Source organism: Guillardia theta (genome assembly GCF_000315625.1).
Source record: "Guillardia theta CCMP2712 unplaced genomic scaffold GUITHscaffold_45, whole genome shotgun sequence".
In the NCBI taxonomy this organism is placed as follows: Eukaryota; class Cryptophyceae; order Pyrenomonadales; family Geminigeraceae; genus Guillardia; species Guillardia theta.
In genome coordinates this window covers 270,409-293,855 of record NW_005434629.1, presented here as the reverse complement: position 1 = coordinate 293,855, position 23,447 = coordinate 270,409, and the positions used below count along the sequence as shown (strand labels likewise).

General features: G+C 50.6%; 8 protein-coding genes across 8 annotated transcripts; 4 read left to right on the top strand and 4 right to left on the bottom strand.

Annotated features, from left to right (window-relative positions):
• Positions 1–2,194: 2,194 nt before the first annotated feature.
• On the bottom strand, positions 2,195–3,479 carry GUITHDRAFT_110409 (FKBP-type peptidyl-prolyl cis-trans isomerase; the record flags this gene model as incomplete). The annotated part of the gene is made up of 10 exons (XM_005830530.1): positions 2,195–2,350; positions 2,397–2,471; positions 2,530–2,574; positions 2,639–2,704; positions 2,892–2,986; positions 3,040–3,090; positions 3,137–3,218; positions 3,269–3,303; positions 3,350–3,401; positions 3,450–3,479. 10 exons carry the CDS (start codon positions 3,477–3,479, stop codon positions 2,195–2,197), a joined length of 687 nt encoding a protein of 228 aa, XP_005830587.1.
• Positions 3,480–7,928: 4,449 nt separating this feature from the next.
• On the top strand, positions 7,929–8,791 carry GUITHDRAFT_163804 (hypothetical protein). The gene is made up of 6 exons (XM_005830529.1): positions 7,929–8,021; positions 8,070–8,116; positions 8,172–8,218; positions 8,267–8,363; positions 8,414–8,501; positions 8,607–8,791. The coding sequence occupies exons 1-6, from the start codon at positions 7,934–7,936 to the stop codon at positions 8,738–8,740; spliced, it is 501 nt and encodes a 166-aa protein (XP_005830586.1). The 5' UTR covers positions 7,929–7,933; the 3' UTR covers positions 8,741–8,791.
• GUITHDRAFT_87705 (hypothetical protein) lies at positions 8,765–10,111 on the bottom strand (the record flags this gene model as incomplete). The annotated part of the gene is made up of 3 exons (XM_005830528.1): positions 8,765–8,955; positions 9,004–9,052; positions 9,157–10,111. The coding sequence occupies 3 exons, from the start codon at positions 10,109–10,111 to the stop codon at positions 8,808–8,810; spliced, it is 1,152 nt and encodes a 383-aa protein (XP_005830585.1). The 3' UTR covers positions 8,765–8,807.
• A 1,223-nt stretch (positions 10,112–11,334) lies between these two features.
• Positions 11,335–13,051, bottom strand: GUITHDRAFT_110406 (hypothetical protein; the record flags this gene model as incomplete). The annotated part of the gene is made up of 2 exons (XM_005830527.1): positions 11,335–12,381; positions 12,431–13,051. The coding sequence occupies 2 exons, from the start codon at positions 13,049–13,051 to the stop codon at positions 11,335–11,337; spliced, it is 1,668 nt and encodes a 555-aa protein (XP_005830584.1).
• A 1,584-nt stretch (positions 13,052–14,635) lies between these two features.
• On the bottom strand, positions 14,636–17,507 carry GUITHDRAFT_158019 (hypothetical protein; the record flags this gene model as incomplete). Its single annotated transcript, XM_005830526.1, has 23 exons — positions 14,636–14,695; positions 14,749–14,802; positions 14,854–14,886; positions 14,946–15,161; positions 15,209–15,317; positions 15,363–15,399; positions 15,462–15,519; positions 15,567–15,625; positions 15,669–15,834; positions 15,957–16,055; positions 16,108–16,158; positions 16,209–16,272; positions 16,450–16,480; positions 16,531–16,555; positions 16,607–16,674; positions 16,723–16,770; positions 16,819–16,867; positions 16,918–16,966; positions 17,016–17,089; positions 17,133–17,178; positions 17,229–17,260; positions 17,306–17,359; positions 17,418–17,507. 23 exons carry the CDS (start codon positions 17,505–17,507, stop codon positions 14,636–14,638), a joined length of 1,572 nt encoding a protein of 523 aa, XP_005830583.1.
• Positions 17,508–18,918: 1,411 nt separating this feature from the next.
• On the top strand, positions 18,919–19,608 carry GUITHDRAFT_153216 (hypothetical protein; the record flags this gene model as incomplete). Its single annotated transcript, XM_005830525.1, has 1 exon — positions 18,919–19,608. A coding segment is annotated over exon 1 (548 nt), but the record flags the coding sequence as incomplete, so codon positions are not given.
• A 648-nt stretch (positions 19,609–20,256) lies between these two features.
• On the top strand, positions 20,257–21,408 carry GUITHDRAFT_153214 (hypothetical protein). Its single transcript, XM_005830524.1, has 4 exons — positions 20,257–20,373; positions 20,427–20,483; positions 20,530–20,633; positions 20,692–21,408. The coding sequence occupies exons 1-4, from the start codon at positions 20,357–20,359 to the stop codon at positions 20,967–20,969; spliced, it is 456 nt and encodes a 151-aa protein (XP_005830581.1). The 5' UTR covers positions 20,257–20,356; the 3' UTR covers positions 20,970–21,408.
• Positions 21,409–22,522: 1,114 nt separating this feature from the next.
• GUITHDRAFT_110403 (hypothetical protein) lies at positions 22,523–23,281 on the top strand (the record flags this gene model as incomplete). The annotated part of the gene is made up of 2 exons (XM_005830523.1): positions 22,523–22,915; positions 23,213–23,281. The coding sequence occupies 2 exons, from the start codon at positions 22,523–22,525 to the stop codon at positions 23,279–23,281; spliced, it is 462 nt and encodes a 153-aa protein (XP_005830580.1).
• Between the last annotated feature and the right edge of the window lie 166 nt (positions 23,282–23,447).

Below are 23,447 nucleotides of genomic sequence, written 5' to 3'. Positions count from 1 at the left end.
CTCATGTCTGGATGCTTGGGTTTCCGAGACATCCTAGCATACAGTCTATCTCTCATGTGCTCCTCAATTCTGGTTTCGTGTGCATTAAACTCGGTCTTGAGCAAAAACTGTCTTGTTGAGATTAAGGTCGATGTGATATCTGCGTGACTTTGGACTAGTACAAGTATAACAAACTTGTATTCCGTCGGTTATGAGCCTCGATTACATGCTCAATCATGTTGATCTTATGTTTGGTTAGTTGAATTGTTTACTGGAGTTTTTTCTTTCTTGGTGTTGTTTCCGTTGCTGTTGAAAATTCATGCAATTCTATCAAGCCTTACACATTCGGATGACTCCTCTCTTCAATCAGGCTCTCTCTCTAGCCGCAAGTTGTTTAGGCCTCTCATCTCAGCCTCAATTTGTTTGATTGATCTTCGAATAGGAAAAACAAGCCTTTCCCCAGCCAGATTGGTCGGTCGAATATCTGCTTAACCGTGTGGAAACGCACTTGAAGCTGATTCGATTCTTATTTTAATCTTCTTGATCTTTGAGTAGGATCAAATGGAACTACCAGGAGATCTGGCGGAAGTTTCATGTCATGGAGCTAGGCTGTGGCATGCATAACTGGAGCTACTTCTGGATCGGCGAACAAGGTACTACTGCACAACAATCTTCAGATGCCTTGAAACGGATGTTCCAATCTCGCGGCAGCAATCTCTGGTCACAAGTTCTTTACGGTTCAAAAATTTATCTTTTGGTCTTCAAATGCCGGCGGGCACGCTCTCTCTCTCTCTCTCTCTATCTCTCTCTGTTATTCTCTCCTCAGACTCTCTTATCTTATCCTCCTTCTCTCGTCATTGCATCAGCTCGCCAGGCATCTCCCCTTATCTCTGCACTGCACATCTAATAGCCCTGCATGAAAATCTTCTTCTGAATGGACAATCTTTGAATGGTTATTGCCCACTCAGCATGACTGTGAACTTGACGTTGTATCATCGTATCTTGACTTGGATCTGCTGACATTCTCTTGTTTGAGTGACTTTCTGACGTCCGATGTAACGTACTATTTCAGAAACTCGGGGGGAGGATGGAGCGTATGCCAGCCGTGCCAGTCAGATAGCGCCGAGTTAACAAAAACTCTCCTGTAAACCAAAACGACTTACGTGGCAGGCGGCAATGTAGTACGTGTGACGAAGAGGAGGCCTTCCTAGCCGTCTTGCTAAGGTCCCCTCATGTCTGGATGCTTGGGTTTCACATCCTAGCATACAGTCTATCTCTCATGTGCTCCTCAATTCTGGTTTCGTGTGCATTAAACTCGGTCTTGAGCAAAAACTGTCTTGTTGAGATTAAGGTCGATGTGATATCTGCGTGACTTTGGACTAGTACAAGTATAACAAACTTGTATTCCGTCACTGACTAACTTGGCAAGTTGGTCAAGTCAGTACGGTCACACTCCGATTACCGGAGCGGCCGCCGGGTCTTACGGACTCACGGTCCGCCGGAATCCAACTCGCGGGCCGCCCCGGATACGGCGTAGTAGGCTAGGATGCAGCAACTTGGCTAGGCAATAAGTTTCCGAAGTTTACTGTGGCTGCCTGAGAAACGGTGGCCTCATAACCTCACTGAGTCACGACTTATCTCAGGCAGTGCTGAACTTCGGAAGCCTTGCCATCATTGAGAACCTGAGCGGGGAGACATAGCCTAGTAGCCAGATATTGATCCGGAATGGCGAGAGTCTGGCGCCGGCCCACGGTCCATTGGCGAGTTGAGCTATTTGTTCAACTGGCAACGCGCAGTAGTAGTAGTTGGCGGGCCGCCCGGCACTGCCGTTGCACCGCAGCGCGAGTCGGGCCTTGCAACTGCCACTCTCACTCAACAAAAACTGTACGGTGCCTGATTGTAGCTTATTGATCGCTGTCAAACTCAATGCTCTTGACTGGGCTATTTTCCTGGGTCACAAAGGCTTGTCACTATTTGGCTTGCCACGACACAAGAAAGACTCTGCTCACCAACTCAGTTTTCATTCGCTGCTGATCGATCTGTCTTTGGAGGTCAACGTTACTCTGTCAAACAGATGTTAAAGGGGGTCTGGAGCATTAGAACGTTTCCACCATGAGAGCTGAGGTGACTTTCATCCAGGCGTCTTCTTGAAGAATTTGATTCATCGTTACCCCCTGTTCCCCAATGTTGTCAGTTGCTTCATCAATCACCGAGGCTACTGTGCCTTGTCTTCAGACTTCTCAATCCTAGCCTTGATGTCCTTCACGTAGCTTGGGTTGCCCGTGACTTGGGCTGCAAGATTGGAAAACACCTCGTTGTTCAAGATCGCATACATCTCCCGAATCTTTCCACTCAAAACCTCATCCCTGTCCTGATACTGGAGTCACCCATTCAAATTGCAATACTACAAACCAAACCTTGATTTCAAAGAGCTCGACTTCAAAATTCAAAGGTTTGCCTGCGAGGGGATGATTTCCATCGAGGATCACAACCTGCCCAGGTACGCGTCAACTCTGATGTTCCGGGAAAAGTCCTAAACCCTAAACTCACTTCGTCCGTAACTTCCTTCACAACAGCAAGCTGTCCGTTTGACAGCTGCAGAAGACGGGACAACATCAGCTATCCATGGGCAACATCATAATACATCTCATTGTTGGACCTGGAGAATGAGCCCTGGCTCGATGTCGTTCCCTTCCGGCGGGGTTGGCATCTGTTCCCTCGGAACCTGTGAAACATGAGGAAACACATGGAGGACATTTCAACTACTTGCCTTCGCCAAGTTCTTCTCGTCATACTCTCCATAGGCATCCTTGGGATCGCACCGGACCTTCAACAACCGTCATTTCACCTGTTGACAACCGCCCATGCGATCGTTGCATCCATTTCTGATTGCTCGCACAGCATACTCTCACCTTCCTCTTCTCTCCGACAGATAGGCCTCTGACAGCTTCATCAAATCCTGATATTACCCTCCCTGAGCCCACTTCAAACTCCAGCAAAGGTCCCTCTGACACAAATTCAGTCCGTTTCGATCTGTCGGTGGGTACACAAAATCAGTACCAGGATTTTCATCAAAGACTGAGCCATCGTCCAAAGTACCCTTGTATCGAACTGCATTGCGGATGAAAACTTCTTGGAGGGAAATCAAGGCATTCACCTCCAACCACATCGCCGTCTTGTACTACTGTCTTCATCCTCAACATTGTGCTTTTGAAAGGATGGACCCGGTAAGTGGAAGACTGCAAACCAAATCTCATTATCAACTCCAGGGGCAATTCATGGAGCGTACAGACCTTGCGAAGCTGAAGCGAAAGTTGCAAATTCCTAGTGGGACACAGAGAAGAAATCGATTGCCTTGCAGAAACAAGACCACAATTCAGGAAAGCCTCCGTCGATTGGAGCTGAAGGAGGCTGGACAAGGCCTGTATAGTTTCATAAGGATAGCACAAGAAATAGGCGCAAAAGATCACCAAAGCCATAGATACTAAAGAGCGTCTCATTCCTAGAATCAGAAAATGTTCAGTTGACCTCTCCAGCAAACAAAAAAAACACGAAAAAGTCAGTTAAAAATTGTGAATTTGATGTATTTATCATGATCGTATCACAAATTCCATGTCAGTTCCTAACTAGCGCACTCAGTGGGCAGCCAAACACTGAGTCTGTCACTACTTACATCGCAAGGACAATCCACTGCATCTAGTTTGTACTGCCGCGGCATATTGGCATTTCTATTTTCTTTCTCGTGCTCAATCTCCACTCAGTCAAAAGCACTCCCTCTTCCTGCTTTCACAGAGCACCTCCAGCGGAATCGAAAACACCCATCCATCAGACAATGTTCTCTTTCTTTCCTCTGTCTCCTCCTCGAGCATCTGCTGCCATGTGTCGAGGCTTGCTTCGCACCTCGCGCCATGGCCCCTCTTCGACCCCCCTGCACTTGATCCCTGCAGATAGCAACCCCGCCTCGGGATGATCTGACTGCGTGACCCTTCTGAAGTACTGCCGTACCTTTGTTTACTCAAAGTTAAGTTAAAAATCATTACCAGGTCTATCAGGAGAGTCGTACTGTGCCGTAGTCCTGCTGTACTTATTTTAACTTAACTTTGACTATAGAATGACTACCCGGGCCTGTACCCCGTACCGTACCGTACACTGACAGCGCGGCGGCCCACCGTCTCACTCTCGGGGGCCCAGTTTTACTCAAAGTTAAGTTATAAATTGAATCCGATCAGCCTACGGTACCGTAGTACGCCGGGCGCGGCGAGATCGGACCGTCTGGGCCAGTGGCAGCCTGCCAGCGGCTGAGCCTCGGCGAGTGATGAGGGAGTGGCATCGGACTCCGGGATCGGATCTTGGCACTCGCGGCTCTCAGACTCTGAGTCTCACCGTGCCGCAGTGGCACTGGCTCAGCCGAGTCCCCTGTGACCTGAGCCCGGCCGGGCCGGGCAGTCACCGTACTGAGTGGTCCGGCATGCCGCACTGCCCGGCCGGGCCGCCCGGCCCGGCCCTCGCCAGTGCCCGCCCGGCCGGGCCCTCAGTCAGCCCGGGGGCCGCCGGTACCGCGGCCGTCCGTGCACTGTCAGTACCTGGCATGATACCTCCACTAAACGCACCCGCAATGAAAACCATTATGTTCGAGTCAGCTCAGTCACTGTTGTCACTGTTGTGACAGCGATTGCGAGACGGTACGGTCCTGGCCCGAGGTGAAGCGAGCTGTTTCGAAGCACATGAAAAACTTTACAACACGTCACTTTACGTCAGCACGCCATACGTGTTGAATGAGCCGCGATGGTCGTATCGCATCACTCAGAAACGGTGACCCCCACCAGCCTGGCCCCCGCACTGCAGAAAGTCTGTGAAAGTGGGGTGGTCACAAATCGCTTTTTCTGTAGTAAAGGGAACGGCCACCCCCACCTCCTCGATGACCCACAGAACTACCCGTTCTTGACGTCGGCCCCCTTCGTGATATGTTCCGTCCCTCCTTGGCCCTCGTATCCTTCCTTCCTGCCGCACCTGCTGCTGCCATGGTCTCCGATGTTGCGCATTTCCAGCCTTCATTCCAACAACTCTCCTTCTCAGACTTGGAGAGCGACACCTTGCTGAGCGACGGGGAAGGGGATTGTATCTCAGATTGCCTTGATCTGTTGTCAGTCACTTCACCATCTGCTGGAAGACTCTCCAAGACTGCGGGCTCGACATCCGATGATGCGATAGAAGAAGAGATTTCTTTACCAGAGTATAGAACGAGGCAGTTACGAGCTCTTGCACATTGCATCGAGTTGCTGAGTCTGGCTGAGCGACCGGTGGTACTAGATGCGATGGGAGGTGTACTCAAGCTCTAACGGATAAGAACCATTCTCGATCTTCGCAGACGCAAGGATTCATGGTCCAAAGCGCAAAGTGTATCATAATGCAGCAAAGTGTAACAGTAAAGACAAAGTCATATCAATTCATTTGAGCTTATCCGCGAGCATACGTGCTCCATCAATAGCTCTGTTCCGTGTTACATGCCACAGACCCTAGCCTGGAAGAAATATGACTCGCCGCTGATAGCATGACCCTAACCTGAAAGAAATATAGCAGACACGGAGTAGTACGGTCCGAGTCTGTAGGTTGATTTCCAGTGCGCATAATTGTTTTCATGAATATGTTAGCTACTAGGGACAGTGGTTCAAACCTGGCACTGGCACCGCTGACCCGCCGCCGGTCCGGTGGCCGGGCACAGACTCTGTCACAAAGTCATGGCATGTCAAAAACCGAGTCCGGGCGGACCTGATGAGATGCCTGAGCCTCCGGGTTTTCTGTGCCAGGCTTTCAAAGTTTGCCGCGAAGAACTTCGCAAACTTAGCTGCACCCGGTGGCCAGCCTGCCGCCGTTGTGGAGGACTCATAGCTCACTGTCCGATCACGGCTGGCTGCCATGATAGCCTTTCGGAACCGCCGTCACACCGTGTGGCAACCGCCGCACCGTGCCAGTGCCGGGTACTACGGCACCGTGCCACCGACACGGTCGCCGAAGTTCAAGCCTGGGCCGCGACGGTGGGAGTCACTGTCAACCCCACCCATGCTTTAGACAGTCCGATCGGACCACTGGCAGAGGCGGCCGCCTAGTAGTTAGGCTATCCGAGTGTCATACTACCGTGATCCGACTCGGATTCAACGATTGCGACACCCGTGGCCCGCCGCGAATATCGAGTCCGATCCTCCGGCCCTGAGTCCATGGCTCACATTAATTGTGACGTGCTTCTCCGTCAGATCGGACGGGCCGCGGCCCAACTTGATTCACCCGGGCCACTGCATCCGAGCCTCGTTCCGAGTGAGCGGTGCCATCTCGGCGCCGGACCGACGGGCCGGCCGCGGCGCGCGGCCAGTCCGCCGGGGCGCTTCAGTGGCGGCCTCACCCGGGCGCGGCGCCGGCGGCCGGGCGGGCGGCCGCGGGAGTCACGCGACGATCGGCGGCGGCGCCGGCAGGCCCCCGGGGAGCCTCAGTTGAGCCTGGGCCGGCACTGGCACCGTAGTCGAAGCCTCGGCGGCGCTAAAAATTTAGAGAGCCTTTGGTTTTTACCATCCCACCCCCTGGAAAAAGAACTTGCCTGGCATGAGCCCTTCTCTCTGAGAGCATACGTATCTGCAACCCTCGAACCCCGGTGTTTTCTCGTGTGGGCTCCTTTACCAAAAGCCCCACCTTGTTTGCCCCTGCTCCCTCCGCCCACCAGACTTGGCACGCCCTCGAGTCAAGATCATTCCAGGGGGTACTCCAATGTTGGAACCAGGATTTATCAGCCCTTTCTGCCAACCGTCGTGTTTAATAAATCCATTGTAAGTATCCACAGAGATCCCTGGCTGGATGCGGGGTAGTAGCACCCTACTAGTGTGACTCATGTCCCCAGGATGATCGCAAACCCATCGGGAGGGGTTCATCAGAATGCCCAGAGACTATGTATGCCGAAATATTCACTGATAGAACATATAAAAATGTCTACCTGTACAACTTTTCTCTCAATCAGCCAACTTTGCAGACCTTTTGGGTACCCCTACCCCTCTTAATTTCGATGTACCCCACACAAATGGTCACGCGCCCTGCAACAGCGAACAGAACGAAACGATGTTTTTTCATTTTTCAATAGGGCCGTATTCTATACCCCTGTCACTACACACCCGCCACCCCACCCCACCCCACCCCACCCTTCTCTAGTCAAACCATCCCCACCTCCTCAAAATTCACGACATACCACCCCCACGGTAATGATGCAGAACAGTTATATAGTGAAAACGAGCTACTACCCCTGCTTGGGTTGTAGTACCCCTACCCCCACTTTACTTGGCTACGGCTGATTAACTACCCTCCCCAGTTTTCTGAGAAACTTCCACCCACCCCCTCGTTCAATTGCTTTCACTAGCGTCCCATGAGTTATTCGTTTCATGCTCACTTTTATCTTGCACCCTGACACCTCTGCTCGTCGTCTCCTGCCCCCTCCCCTCCTCCTCCCCTTCTCGCCTTTCAATCTCCCGCTGTTGTCATGGCTTCCTACTTAGGGTGCACTTCAACACTAGTTGTTATCTGCTCCTGTTGCTCGTTGGCTCCCTGACAGACATACTCTCGACTCATTCATTCTGTCATACTTTATGGAACAACCCTGCCCAGTTATCTCTCACTAGTGTCAGAGACAAGATATGCATCCTCTGTGCTCATTGGTTGTTTGTCCATGCTTCTCGCTCATCTGGTTGATTGAAAATATCGGTGCTTTCAAAAATGCTGGTTGAAATATAGTGAATGACAGCAGCTGAATCAAAACACCTGAGATAATTTCTTTGGCGTGCAACAGTACCAAAGTGCATTTGAGTGGATTTGATGATCATGCTTCACACACAAACATCGTTTTTTTTTCTTTTGAATTTGCAACTTGTTCCAGATTTTGATGGTTGAAAATCAGACTCTAAAGCGTTTTTAGCAGGTCATGTCACATTGCTGGAACCAATGTAAAGCATCTGGATATAGAAAACTCAGTAAGCTTAGCACGGTTTTGCTTCTTCTTCTATGCATAGGTTTGTTCATCTTTCTTTCAGACATGGTTGCTGATGTTGGTGACACAGTTGAAATCCCTTCGGATACCCATGCTGAATTAGCTTCTTCGAACAAGGTGTTGTCTTCACCGTCCCAAGTATTTAGCTCGCATGACTTTCGTTCTTCATCAGATATCAAACCCTTCGCTGCAGAAACTTGGTTACGGCAACCTCGGACAGTATGCTGTTGGAGCCTTCGTCTGCCCGGTTGACTGATGGCCATGTAGGTCGAAAATCTCCCGCGATCTCAGTTCCGAGCTGCATGAGCTGGTGGATCACAAGGCAGAGAAGAGAATCTTAAGGAGCAACAGCTACTTACAGCAGGTGACACCATCTGGATGTCTAGACTGGCGAGATGACATTGGGTTGGACAGGGCGACTACTCGGATGTCGACTACTTCGTGCCTTACGAGGTGGACACGTTCTGTCAGCCTGCAAGCACTCCAAGACCACACCCACCTGGTTTGTAACTGAAATGTGATGTGGACCTCTTGACCTTATTCTTCTCTCCCGTGATGTTTGGGTTCTTGCCAACGAAGGGAATCTTATTGTAATGATGCATTACAGGTTTCAGCCGCCAGTCGGACTACATGCACACTGTTCTGGCCTGTGATCGACGAGATGCGTCTCAGAGCTCGCAGAGGCATCAGCAACCGATGCGGATACGACGGAGTGCCTCAAAGATGGAGTTTGGGAACTGATGTCTTATGGGGAATTATTGTTTTCGTCTTGTTGATGTACATTGCAATGTGTTAAATACATATTCTTTCATCTCTTCAACTCGTCTCTTTCGTCTTTGGGTGAGTGCGGGTTGATTAGCCCGAACTTGGTAAGGAGCATGACGCTGCTGAACGCTGTGAAACTCACAGCAGCGGAGCCTGCGAACCCCACGAGGAAAGCTCGATAGCCCACACCTCTGCGCAGAAGTCAATGAGTGGAGGCAGGGGCAGGAGCAGAGCCGCACTTGAGGACAGACAGAGAAGTTCCCAGCCCTACAGCAGCCATGGCAACACCTGGGGTTGGGCAGACATGAGCGGCGTGACAGCATCGAGCACACGTTAAGTGAAGACAACGAAATCCGTCACTTGCTCATCCACACTGCAGCCACCTCTCTTACCTAGGCAGTAATGCCCTCCAAACGTGCTCACGGCGCTGTGGAACCGAGTCCACTCCTCCTTGTTGAGAAGGCCGTACGCTCGTCCTCCCTCAGCTATCGTGTGATCCCCGATGGACCTGAGGCATGCGACGAAGAGGAAGGCGAGCACAAAGCCCGGGATCGACTTCTTCATGGTCGACCAGGACCAGAACTTGGCTCTGTCTGCTCCTCCCGCGTTGAGCTGGAGCGCGAGAAACGGGATCGCGGCTGCGAGGAAGATGTTTCTCGTCAGCTTGGTGACCGCGGCGATCCTGAAGACAAGGTCGTCGTTGAACAGCTGCTTGTACGTCAGCGCAGCCCCCATCACTTGAGACGTGTCGTGGACCGCCAGCCCCAGGAAGATACCCACCTGTTCGGGGATGAGGAAGATGGAGTGGGAGAGGTACGGCCACATCAGCATCCCCAGGGTCCCGAACATGACGACGTTAGCGACGGCGAAGGAGACGTCCTGCTGGTTGGCCTTGATGACCGGAGCCAAGGCTGAGATGGCGGTGACGCCACAGATGGAGGTTCCAGCGGCGATGAGGGAGGACATGTGGGGAGGCAGCCCCATCTTCTTCCCCAGCCACGGGATGAAAAGCAGCCCGGTCGTGATGGACGCGACCACCGCCGGGATGCCGGCAGAGCCGAGCGTGAGGATGTCCATAGCGCTGAGCTTCGCGCCGATGCACACGATGCCGGTGCGGAGAATGAGGGAGGTGGAGAGCTTAAGACCCGGGTCAATGAGCTTCACCTGCTCCTGGGAGAGGACGAAATTCTTGAGCCCCAGTCCCAGAAGGATGGCGACGGGGATGCCTGAGATGGGGCTGGCGGCTCCCGTGATGCCTTGGAGAGCGAGTAGCTGCACTCCTGCCTTGTCCGCGATGACGTAGCTGAGTGAGGAAAGGGCAGCAGCCGATGCGACGCCAGGGAGCATTCGGAGAGAGCTCGACACCATCCCTTCCTCTCCCCCAGCTTGCTGCGACATGCATCGACGGGGAGGAGCCCCTCCTACCGCAAGCCCGAGGCCTCTCGGCCGTCGTGGTACTAGAAGGGAAGATGACGAAGGGAGGACGGGCAGGGCGACACATGGAGCGAGCCTCCTCCTCAGGCATGGCGATCTGAGGAGATGCCTGGCCGCCTGCATGATACCTGCCTACAAGAGAGTCATAAGTAGGTGAGCTTGTTGTAGAAGGCAAAAGATTTGGATGGATGACGATGAGGAGAGATGGCAGGTTTGAGTCTTGTGGGGGTTGAGACCAGCGGTGAGTACACGTAATGCGACGGTGTTGAAACATGCACATGAAGGACGGGAAGGGGAGCAGGAGAATGATATGCAGGGAGGGAGGGAGGGAGGGAGGGAGGGAGGCAGGCAGGCAGGCAGGAAGCAACTTGTGAGGAACGAATCCATCCTGTAAGGGCGTTGCGTGCTATGTGGACGACAAAGTGGCATCGGAACGAGCGAGCCCAGGAAGAAGGAGCCGAGGCTCTAAAAGGAGGAGGAGGAGGGAGGAGGGAGGACGGAGAAGGTTGCGGGTTCTGTCGGGGAACGTCCAAGGAGGAAGGCTGATTGCTCACCCAACGGGTCCGTGGAAGACCGTTTACAAGGGTGGGGGTGGGGGGCCATAGCACACAAATCCTTCTTTAGCGAAAATGTATGGTACTCCAATCTATTCATATCAACATGCAAATGAACCTTGCTCGTGCCAACGGGGGCTGCAACGCCGCCGCAAGGTGGATGATCTTGTCAATGCATTACTCACATAATTTCATACAAGATGAAAGTATCTCAACGCTCTATATCAGATGTTTATTCGAATAGCAGAGTCAAGTTTAAACATTTCTCACTACAGAGCCATCTAGCCAACACATCGCAGTCTTGACAACCCGCAAGTTTTTCATTTCCTCAGAGCTCATTAAACCTGGCTGAAATCAAATATAAAAATCACCAGTTATCTGATGCTGAGTCTTGTGTAAAGGATTGACACTGTAAATGTTGAATGGCTGCTTTCAGTCATGGTGATCCAGGCCAATCCTTCTTGTGCTATGGCGCAACTTTGACAGTCTTTCATCCGATGACCAAACTCCTGCACTCCGCTGGTCTCATCATTCCTTGACAATTGACTTCGCTGTCCTCACAAAGATCCACATGGTCTCGGGTCAAGCCCGACCACTCGAAAGCGCGTCCTCGTCCTCCACCTTGCTTACCCTGAACCTCTCAACATTGTCCTTGGGGACGACAAAGACGATCTCAAGCTTCCACTGCTCCCATCCTTGGATGCTCAAGGAATCCAGGCAGTCCGAGAAGTACCGCAGCTTCAGGTCATGAGCCTCTCTAGACGTCACCTGCACAAACCGTACTAACTTGGAGCTCCAGTCTACAATCACAGCATCATATCCTCCCTGGTTCCATGCCACGGGCTTCAGGCACACGCGCTCCTTGCTATTCTCCCCAGCCTCATAAACATCTGTTGGATCAAAAGACTCCACTTCGCAACTTGACCACTCAACATCTTCTCCTTGGATGGTGGTTAGCTTTAGCGGTCCTGGCATTTGCTTTATCCGAGCAAAGAACAGCATCTCGAACAACACTCCCCGTAGTACTGGGTTCTCAGCCATGTTGGTGAGCTCTTCTATTTTCCTTACAAAGGACTCTCCAAGCTTCTCCGCTAGCTCCGTGGCAGCAAACCTGCTGACAAGCCCCCAGTACTCCTTCTTTCCAATACGGTGCTTCCCATGCAGTCGATTCACAAACCGTTTCGATTGCTCACCAGTAGAAAACTCCATCAGGCTCGGAAAATCGTCCACAACGCTCATCGCATCACGAAGGCTTTCGATCGCTTCCTCTGTCGTATATTCGAACATGAGCCGGCATGAGCCCCCGGCTACCCGATACTTGGACTCGACTTCTCTCGCCCTTCTCTCTTCTTCTGTCTCACGCCTTCTCGTTTGTTTTCTCTTGCCCAGACTCGTTCCCATAGCCTCAGCCACACTCATATACAGCAAGTCGTACTTGGCGGCATCCTGGTACTCCTCCAGCGTCCAAGAGTAAACCTTCATCTCTTTCACCTTTTCTATTCTATCTTGCTCGTCGCTCTTCTTTCCTGGAGAGCTCATCGATGTCGTGACGGCAAGTCGCCGATTCTCCCTGTCAAAGTTGCGCCATAGCAGGCAAATGCTCAATACAACTCCATTTTCATGCACCCCCTGCACGTAGCCGTCCAACGAAACAAGATACTTCCGTCTGCCCGTCGACCACTTGTATACAACTGACGATCCCCCACTTCCACAGCCGCACGAACATCACACACCACCCTTCCTCAATGCTTTTTGATAGTATGAAACATATCGTCGTCGTTGTCTTCCCCGTCCCTGGAGGACCCAAGATCCAACCCATATATCCTTCCTTGCAAACTTTCTCCTCGAGGAAATCCATCTGCTCATTGAAGCCATCCCTGCAGTAAAGCACCACCTTCCCTGCTGTCCCAGGGTTCCAGTTCATAATCGATCGATCGACACTAAAGAGTTTGCGATTCTCCTCATAGCCCAGCTCACTAGCATCCAACGGTGTCTCCATCCACTGAATCCCGTGGTTAATCTCTTCCTTCATTAGCCGACCTTGCTTCTCCTTTCGCAGGTCATGCTTCTCCTTTCGCAGGTCTTCTTCTTTCTTTCGCAGGTTCTGCTTCTCCTTTCGCAGGTACTTCTCTTTCTCCTCGACATCCCTCAATATATCCTCCCAGTACCTCTGGTCCGCCCCCTTGTCAAGAAGCTGTATCCTTATGTCAGCCTTCTTCGTCTCCAAGTCCTTGAGCTCCTTGGCGATGCCCCGTGCTTCCTCTTCTACCTCATCTATCTTCTTCGTAACATTCTCCATTTCTCTCTCGACTTGGCTTGTTCTTGTCGTAGCCTTGCCTCCGCGACATCCTCCTCAACGTCCTCCAGGTCCATGTTTGCATGCGGCACCCCTCCCCCTCCTCGAATCACCGCGGGCATCATGTGCTGAGCGCATCCGCGCGGGAAATGCTGTCCAAGAAGTGCACATGCACATGTGGTCAGAAGCACTAGCCCTGCAAAAAACATTGAATCAACAAGACCGAACACCTGGAACAAACCTGCTGCAATCCTCAGAAGACCCGATGTCATGCTGCAATCAACCGGATGTCCTGACCTGACCGTGTGGTCAAAGCCTGAAGCCCGAGGAAAGGGAAGGGAGAAGGTGGTAGCACTAGACCATCACAGAAAAGAGGCAACTCTCTTCTTTGAGGTTGCAATGTAAAAGTTTCAAAACGCTTTGAACATATTGTAATTAATTATTAGTACCGGTCCTTGTTACCAACCATTTGACAGACGCAATAAAAGTCTAGTTTTAACATTGTACCAAACAACCCAAATGTATTGTAAGTGTTGTACCCACCGGTTTCCATCAATTGGGATACAGGGTGGGTAGATACAGAAAACTGCTTCAGTACCGGTTGTTCATCCATACTACACACCCATGTCGATCTAACTTTCACTCGACGAGTTTTTATCTTTCTACTTCTTGTGCACTCCTAACTTAACTTTGAGTAAAGAGAAGCCTACTAGGCTGGGTTGAGTAAGTGAGTACTTCCTCTTTCCTTACTGATTTCGATCCCAGAGGACGATGCGTTGAAGAAAGCAGATGATGACAGAACTGTCATCGGTACTAGTAATTTTTCCGTGGTAACTGATGGGCGGATGAGTTGAACGGACCAACAAAGGTGCTTCACGCGCATTCTTGAAAGCCTTTGATCACTCATTGGATGCACTACAGGTGTTCCCCTTTGAAAAAGTAGGTTCACACTCTTTGCGTGCATAGGCATCCAAAGCGATGAACATCTTCACTGAGCTGACTCTACGGTTAAGAACCAACAAGGACAATAAGGCTCGTTTGGCTGGTCACGGTTCAATCAATCGTATTCTTATGTAGCCTTCATCAGCCAGGACCGCTTTGCAGGCGAGCCTGGTTTGCACGCGAGGTTGCATAGGGTCTCGAACAACTACGAATCATTGTGCTGATGAACAAATTACCGCTTATCTGCAATCTCATTTCCGGAAATGCTTGTTGCAAGGATCAAGTTGCATTGTGGAGAATGATTGATCGATCGTCGAGTCGCAGCGTGTCAGGCTTGTCCATCATCGAACGAAGCAACTGACAGTAACGTTGATTCAATAAAGAATGATTGGGAATCCTACTCAATTTATTACTAGACTTCTGATTAGATGAGCGTTGTACCTGTTCTGTTTGTTTTTTGGTTGACATCAAGGCGATTCAAGTTTTGAAACAGGAAGCGACTTACACGGCTGATCATAGTACGGTCAAACCGTTGTGCACCGTGCATGAACATTTCGGACTGAAGCTTAGAAGCTTGCTACTTTCATGCAGTTTACTGCGCGTAAGTTCTGATAAACAATGCTGCGCGGGAGGAGGGGAAGAAGTTCAGACGGCGTCAGAGACGGAAGGCCTGTAGTTGGGCTCGTACACGATGTTCGAAAGAGCCTGTTCAAGGTTCAGTGGGCTCGATGATAACACGGTCTTGCTGATCGTTGTACCACATGGACGTCAACAGGAGGAGGGGTGGACGCGGTGCCATTGGCCCAGGTGTGCTGATTACGTTCGGTCAGCATGCGAGGGGCGGGGAAGAGCAAGGAGAGTACCGAGGCGACGGCCTCAGCAACCTTCATGGAAACCTGCGAGGATGGTGCATGAGCGAGGGGAGGAGCCATCAGGTGGTGCCAGTGTGCCTCACCGATCGGATGTTGTGAAGGGGAGGGTAGAGGCACCCCTTCTGGAAGTCAAGCTCGGACACCTGACTTGTGTCACAGGAACACCTGGAAGACCTTTCAGGATCTACCTGCTGTGAAAGGGACTTTGCGGCTACACGGAACACGTCGTTGTGAACGTGCTTCATTCCGGTTGCGATCACTGCAAGTCCGACAGCTGGGAATATGTAGGTGTTGTTCCCCTGCCCTCCTCGTCATACTCCTTCAAGCAGCTCTCAAGGAACTGTACCTGGCCAGGAACAAACTCCTTGCCTTCATAGACGACAGGCTTAAAAGGGCTCCCGCTTGCAAAGAGCACTTGTCCGTCGGTCCACTGAATCGCTTGCTCGGCTGTGCACCTTCAGCAGGGTCAACGTGCATTCTTGTCATCAGCGTCAACTTACTCGGAGGCCGACGTTGGGTTGGAGAGCGCAAAAATGACTGTGCAAATGTAATGTATGAGGAGAAAGGAAATCAGGGAGATTTTTTTTGCAAAGGAATACTTGGTCTTGGGTTGATCTTCGCCATGTGACGGCAGATGTCCTCATCAAAAACACCACCCTGCCAGATAGCATCATTATTACGGCAGTGCTTGGAACGATTCATGCCTGGGTGCAGACTCCAATCAATGCTGTTGGATTGATCGTCTTGACGACAGTTCGGAGATCTGGTGCACGTAAGAAACCAGAAATACTGGGCGAGGCTGAAACCTCCAATAATCTCGTGATCATGGGCATACGGGAGCTTGTGGTGAGGCATCTTTGCGAAATCGGGCCTGTTGGAAACGTAAACATCCGCTGAAGGGTGGGAAATATTCGTTGTTCCCGACCTTCGCTTAGTAACCAATCCTTTGGAATCAACAAGCCAGACTCTGTCCTTCACGTCAGAGACTCGAAATCAGCTTCCTCAGGTGTTTTAAATTACTTATTGCGGGCCTCTTCAACCGACAATCCTTCATCAACCATTTGTTCGACAATCAGGTCTGCAATGCCTGGAACTTGAATGAGAATTGAAATTTTCCACCAAAACAAAGCAATGCCTGTTCCAGCCTCTCCTGCACCCATGAAAACAAAGGTCTCATCTTGCAACCTCGTTCCCTACATCAAAGTTAGTTATTCGGAAACAATAAACTATTCTTGCTGCTCGAACCTTCACTCGTCCAGCACTCATGAGACCGGCGAGCGCAACAGATGCAGTTCCCTGAATCACCCTGCAGTCAACACGTGCCAATGCAACAAGAGAATTCTCACTTGGATATCATCATTAAAAGTGCAGATTTCCTCACGGTACTTGGAGAGGAGTCTAAAGGCGTTGCTGCCAACATCGTAAACAATACAACTGTCCCATTAATTACCTACGTGTTGCCAAAGTCCTCGAACTGAATGAGAACCCCCGGGAATTTTTCGCCCAGCGCAGTGATTACCTAAAATGTGGTTTCAGATTAGAAGCGGAGGTTATTCGAATTGTTCCTCATGCATGAAAGCATCATACTCTTCCCCTCTGATACGCGGTTTTGGAATTCCTGCAATGGTATGGATGATATGATGAAAAGTGCCACACATCCATAGTCACCAGTATAGAACGGATCTTCGAGAAGCTAGGAAAAAATAAAAATCAGATTGCAAATATTTTTTGAATTCGTGTCGACCTTGGGATTGTCAGTTCCAACATCGATGGAAATTGGGAGGCAATGCTCTGGAGGGATGCCAGCGCATGCTGCAATGCAGTTCAATGTGGAAAAAAATACAATTTTGACTTGGATACCAGTGTACAGATTCAATTTTCCAACAGGAATTCCCATGCCGTAAGTTCCTTCATGGAAATTCAACCAATTCGCCTTCCATTCAAGATTTCACAAACCAAGGTCTCCCAGACCAAGGATTCGCTCTCCATCAGTCATAACCACTACCTGCACATTATTTAGAGAATCATGCTTCAAGGAGATACACAGAATTCAACCTTGACGTCATCGAAAGGCCAATTATCCAGCAGCTCGCGAACACTTCCCCTATAATCAACCAAAGATCAACCACATTGTCTGCTTCGAAATAGCATACTTGTCTTCAATGGAGATGTAAAGACCTCTTGGTCGTTGAAAAATATTGCCATACTTCTGGCAGGCTTCACCGACCTAAAGAAATTCAGCACGGAGGGGTCACATCGACACACCAAACCGTAGGGGTATAGATGTAGGGCATCATCTCCGAAACATGATCAATGCTACAAAAAAACATCACGAAGCCATTTGTTACAATCACATCTGCCAATACATGATTCTATAAAAAAGAGTCTCATTTCGCTCCTGGCACGATTGTAAGGTTCAGACAATCAAGAAACGTCTTCAGACCTGTAGAGACATGAGGTGAACATATTTGTCGAGCGGATTGTGCATTCTCTCTAGCTAAAAGGTTACAGTCAAACTTCCTGATAGAATACTGGTCGATCGAAGCAATGTGCACCTGCTGCAAAGACCTTCTAATCTGGTCCGAGAACGAGAAGCATCTTGGAGGGAGGAGCCCTCTCAGTCCAAGGTATTTCCTAAGCACCATTGAGATGCACAATATCGCAAGACGGCAAGTGCGCACACCTATGAACCTTATCGAACGCAGTTCCCTGATTGACGTGAGGGTCTCGGAGGATGTCGTATCCCTTGCCTTTGGGAGGGGCGCCGCTCATGTGTCTGGACGGCACCATGCTGGCAAGAGCGTCATTTCCGGTCAAGGATACAGCATCAGAATCATACCGAAGTGCCATGGATCTGACTGAAAACAAGGCCTGCAAGCACCTTACAATCAGAGACCGATTGATTCGCAGGTCGAGCTGATTGAGGTATCGAAATTACCTTGGTCGGTTGCATCCTTCTTGAAGCTGCTAACATTTCTGCCAGAAGGTAGGTCAACATAAAGAACACTGTTCCTGCCCTATCTGGCAATTTCTTTATCCCAATTGATTCAGAAAATATGAAATATGAATGCTAGCGACTCGGACAGGCCTGAACAACTACCTTTGCGTTATAACTCATCCTTCATGGTGACATGTGTCCGATGGGATTTCCTGCTGCTGTAAGATCTCACTTATCAGTGTGCAAAGCTGCTCACTCAAAAAGAAGCAGATTATCCTATGTGTGTATGTGACATACATTCTCGTTCTACTTCAACGTCACAATCATCGCATGCATGGGTTGAGTCCGCGCAGCCTCCCTGCAGCTCCTGCCATTCCTCTTCGCAGGGTCGTAACATGTTTTAAACCCCTGTTTCTGACACCACCCCACAGCACAGGGTGGTAGTATAATAAAACAATAATAAAATCTAGGGCTGTACCCGTACTCAAAAGAAAGTGACCACCCCTACCCTACAAATCCCTCAAGAACAATCGACACAACCACCCCGTCTGACCTACCTCGACCCCTTCATTAGTGGTAGAGCGACTGGGTACAAACGTGGCAGCAACACCACCCCACTAGATCGCAATGAGGACCCTACCACTCATCATCTCAAAAGTCAAGTCTCAAACAGTGATGAGAGCACTCACCACCAGGGGTGGTAAGCACCCCACAACCCAGTTTCATGTAGCATAAGGGGGTCGTGTAATCCCATCGTGCAGACGTAGTCGAGGGTGGGGGGTGATGATCCGGTGTGTTCATTGTGGAAGTCCGGGTGGGGAGGGGTAGGGGTATGGGTCAGGTAGGAAGGGGCGCAAGACCTCGGAGGGGTCAACCATCTTTCAATGAGAGTAGTAGGGGTTGCTGTTGCCGCGTTCAACCCCTTGCCGGCGAGATGTAGGGGGGGAGGGTCATAAAGAAGGGGTGGGGTTAAAATAAGATGAAAATCACCCAGGAAAAAAAGGGCGGGTCAGGTCCCCTCTCTACTAGCGGCGCCTGCCGTACCATCTCAGTGCCACCTGTCCTGTCTTTCCGGCGCCGGCCGGGCCCGTGACAGCTGATGTAAAGAACCAGGTCAAATCCGCACACACTGATGGCGTGCCTAGTGACAGGATCGTCAACGGGGGTGGGCAGAGAAATCGCGGCGCGCATGTTTGAGCAAGGGCTTCATGTCTTCGTGTCTGGAAGGGATAGACTGAGATGTGAGAAAGCTTGTGAGGAGATCCTCGGTTCTAGTACAGGTGGAAAGGGAAAGGTAGAGCCTCTGCCTATGGACCTCTCAAACTTTGATAGTGTGAGGGAGGCAGCAAAGCAGCTCGAGGGTAAGCCTCTCAAGTACCTTTTCCTGAATGCTGGAATGGTTTACAAAGTCAAGGAAGCTGGTCCTTGGATGAATGCTGATGGCTATGACTTGTTGTTCGCATCAAATTTCCTCGGGCATTTTCTTCTCTGTGAGCTGCTCATTCCTAATCTGAAGTTGTCGACACCATCTAGAATAGTCGTAACAGCGTCTAATGCACACTGGATAGGCAGAGAAGACTTTTTATTTCGAAAGGGGGTTTCACTTGAGAAAGCCAACGATTTCACAAGGTTTCAAATGTATGCCACGTCTAAATTGGCAAATATTCTCCACGCTTATGAACTTCAGCGGCGCTTTGAGAGAGAAAATGTTGACATACAAGTTGTCCCTATCACTCCAGGACTTGTGTCTTCTGAAATTCTCTGCAAAGAAAGAGGGAAAGGAAAATCTTTTGGCTTCTTACCTATGGCTGTGGAACCAAAACAAGGAGCAGATCCAGCTGTATTTGCTGCCTTGACAGATCAAAGGTTTGAGCCAGGGAGCTGGTGTGTTCCTTATTGGGTTCCTCGAGAGGTTCCTCGAGGAAGTGGGTTTGTAATGCTCATCCTCGAGATGTTCCAGAAACTGTCGTGGAAACCAAGGATAACACGATCTTCCCCTACGACGTACAAAGAAGGCTTAGCCAGGGAGTTGGTCAAGTTCGCTGAGGACGCTACAGGTTTGTCGAGGTCAGACTAGATCATTTTTCAATGTTTGAGCTGCATTTCAATGTACTAAGCCAAACCAAAGAGTTGTGCGATCCTCAATTCCCATGCACTCTTGTGTAGATTGCAAGATCTAACGCTTTGATTAGTGGTTGCGTGCGAAGTAGAACGGAGAAGTTTAGGTTTTCCAAAAAGATTTCTGGTTGCACGACCATGGACAGGGATTTGTTGTTACCTTGAAAGCATCTGCTCATCCCATGCTGGGTGTTAGTAGCAGTCACTTCGATGAATGTCAGATGCCACAGACTATCACCATAGACTGAAGCTATTCTCAGCCGAACGCACAAGATGAACAACACAAGAAACTGGTGGGCTTGTCAAGCAAAGCTTAAGGCAAAGAAGACATATGATAAAGACTGTTGAATCTACATTCCGAATCAATGAAAGTTCTTAGGCTAGAACCGACATTCAAAGCAGGCTTTCTGAGGCTCCATATTTGACAAAAGAGCGAAGATGCACACTCGTCAAACCTGTCGATATAACTATAAACAATCCAGAAATCGAGAGCATGAAACAACAGTACCAACATCATTTTAAGCCTGACGATAGTCGCACGACCAGTGGGAGCGGCCGCCATCACCTTTTAATACGTCACCGGATATCAAATCATCGCCAGTGGCACTCACAGTTGTTCACATATCCGTGGGTAGGATGCCAGACGGTGCCGAAGAACTCATGTCCAGATCCCTGGCCATCGAAGTTGCCAGTTCCATAGGCGATGTATCCCTGGCTGCTCGCCGCATCAACAAGTCAGCAATCACAGGAAGGGAAGTTGCAAAGCGTCTGACCTGTCGTTGGCAAAGTAGGGTCCCCATCCGTTAACCTTCTGCGCAGCCTGAGGGGCTTGCACATCGGGATAGCAGTGAGGCAGGAAGCTCCCACCTCCGGGCTGAACAAGAGAGGAGGTCAAGAGAATACGACATTGGTTGGATGTACAAATGCAAGCAACAATGCGGGAGTACGCAACATCAACAAATGTTTCGCCACAGTTGAGCAGCTCAACCAATTAGAGCTCAACTTCAATGATTATACAGGATATACACACAAAAAGAAATACAATTCATGAGGGATCAAGCATGACGAACGATCATTGCAGGTTTGGAGGAAAAAGGCGCCACCGCTAAATGAGTACAAAGAGTGCTTTGAGATCGACTAACAAGGTACTAATGCGAAAACAACAAAGGAGTGGGTGGACAACGATTGGAACAGAAAAGCACAGAAAAAAACTCAGGTTACCACAGAAGATCGATGAACACTGAGCTACTGAAAAGAAAATGGCACCACGCTTACAAAACCAAGGCGTAACAGCAATGACAGTCTGGATAGATTGAGAGTTGTATAGGAAGAAACAAGTACAGCATAGGGGTGAGCATCTCAAGTGCGTGTAGTGTGATATAAAGTTGATGTTTGATTCGATGATGAAGAGCACTGACATCTTACCTTGCCGGCGGCAATGCAGAAGAGCTGTTGTGTGAGCTGAGCGCCCGGCATTGATCTGTGCAGGCGAAAGGGTAGGAAGTTTTTATTCAAAAAAAACTTCTGTGTACCTCCGAAATAATGGGGTACTCTCTGGGTTCAATGAGGGGTATATTGTGGTAATCTGAACTCTGTGGTATTGATTAGATGACAGATTGGCTCTTGGGGTTTTTAAGAGGTTGATGACCCTTCGCAACTTCCAGGTTAGAACGGTCGGCAGAGCATAATCTGCTTTGTAAAGTTCAAAGTTTCGAAGTTTCCGACCGTGACATAGCGGCTCAAGTTCAGCCTGGCGGCCCGGTCACCGGGTCCGACTGTGACTGGCAGTCTCCTAACTTCGGACTCAGGCTTCGGAGCCGGCCTTCTCAGGCTAACAGGCTCTCCTGCCCTTCAAGCCTACTAGGCTACTGGGTGACTCGGCGCGGCCGGGCAACGGTCGTGACCGTGCCCGGCCACCGGGGCCGCCGCGCGCTGTCACGGCCCGCGGCCCGGCCGCGCCCGCCGGTCTCAACTTCGCCCCGCCGCCGTGACGGGCAAGTCACTGACCGTCAGGCGGTCCCGGGGCCAATGCCCGGCACGGTTTCCTGGCAAGCCGGGGCCCCGCCCCGGCGAGGCTCACTCGGAGGCTCCGAAGCCGCGGCCTCGGAACAGTGAATTAGCGGCCAGGCGCCGGGCCGCCGCCGCCCGCCGCGCCGGGCCGCGACCGTCCGAGTCACGGTCCCCACAGGCTGTGACCCAGTTTTAAAAGACCCACGCTGGAGACTCCCGACCAGGTACGGTACACTTTGAGACGGCGTGACTAGAGCCTTGCTGACGGCCGCAAGCGACCTCTTGTGGTACTGAGTGGTGGTCGATAGCACGCAAGGGGCAACAAGGCTCGAGTTGACCCCCGCATCCCTCGTGCCTGTTTCCTCCTCCCATACAATCGGCAGCTTTACAACACAAGTCGATGACCCTCCCTAGCCGTGCATTCGTGACTCTCCCGTCTGCTCCTCCTATACTTTAATCCATCGTCGTCGTTGCTGGCAACAGCCTGTTGGCCTCGTCTCTTGTCCTTCTTCCTCCTGCAGCGAGCTCAGAGCAAACCATTTCCACAACTCACAAGGGTACGGAACAGCTCTCAGAAGTAGCCGAAAAGCGCTGATGGACCTCAGCGCGACAGCATCACAAAACTCGGGGGTCATGGCGTTTCTTTACAACTTGTTGTTTCAAGCGCTTCTCATAGGCAAGAAGGCCTTGATCTTCATCTTTGAAGACCTGACAATAGAAGAGTATGACGAGTTTCTCTTGCATCCCTCAACGGTCTTACACGAGAAGGATCTAGATCAGGCCCAGCAAGGCACAGGGACCTACGTGATGGAAGCGATACTTCCTTCGCAGTTTGACAAGCGAAAGATGCAAGATCCAAAGTTCTGTGGAAAGTTCAAATTTCGACGAGTGTCTTTGAATTCCGCATATGACGATGATGGAGAAGTGTCTTCTTCTGGGAGTGATCTAACAATCCTACGAGGCATTGCTGGATTGACGGATGACCCGGTAACGAATCAACAAATGTGTACAGCTGATGTAAATAGTGATGTTGTTTTTGACGACTGTTGTACATAAATTGCCTCTGGAAACTTTCTTCGTAGCCTGCTGAAAGATGATTCGAATCAGGCTGTTATCACGCAGCCTGATACGCCGCAGTTTCATTTCTCAGTAGAACTTTGCCAACTCAAGTTGGTCAATGCACCGCCAGTGGAATCCGATCATGCACAGTGGCGGCCAACTTATCAGAGCCATACAAGGCATACGAGCTCGGGGGGAGACACAACTGACAACTAACCCATGCAGAAGGAAGAGATGCCGTGCTCTCAGAGTCGCAGCATGTCGGGAATTGTGGAGAAGCACGTTGCGCACTAAAAGACCGAACAACTCACAAGTATGGAAGCTATTCCGCTTTCATCACAAGAATTGCAGCAAGGGAGAGGGAGAGGGACAGGGACAGGGACAGGGACAGGGACAGGGACAGGGACAGGGACGAGGGACGAGGGAGGGACGAGGGACAGGGACGAGGGACGAGGGACGA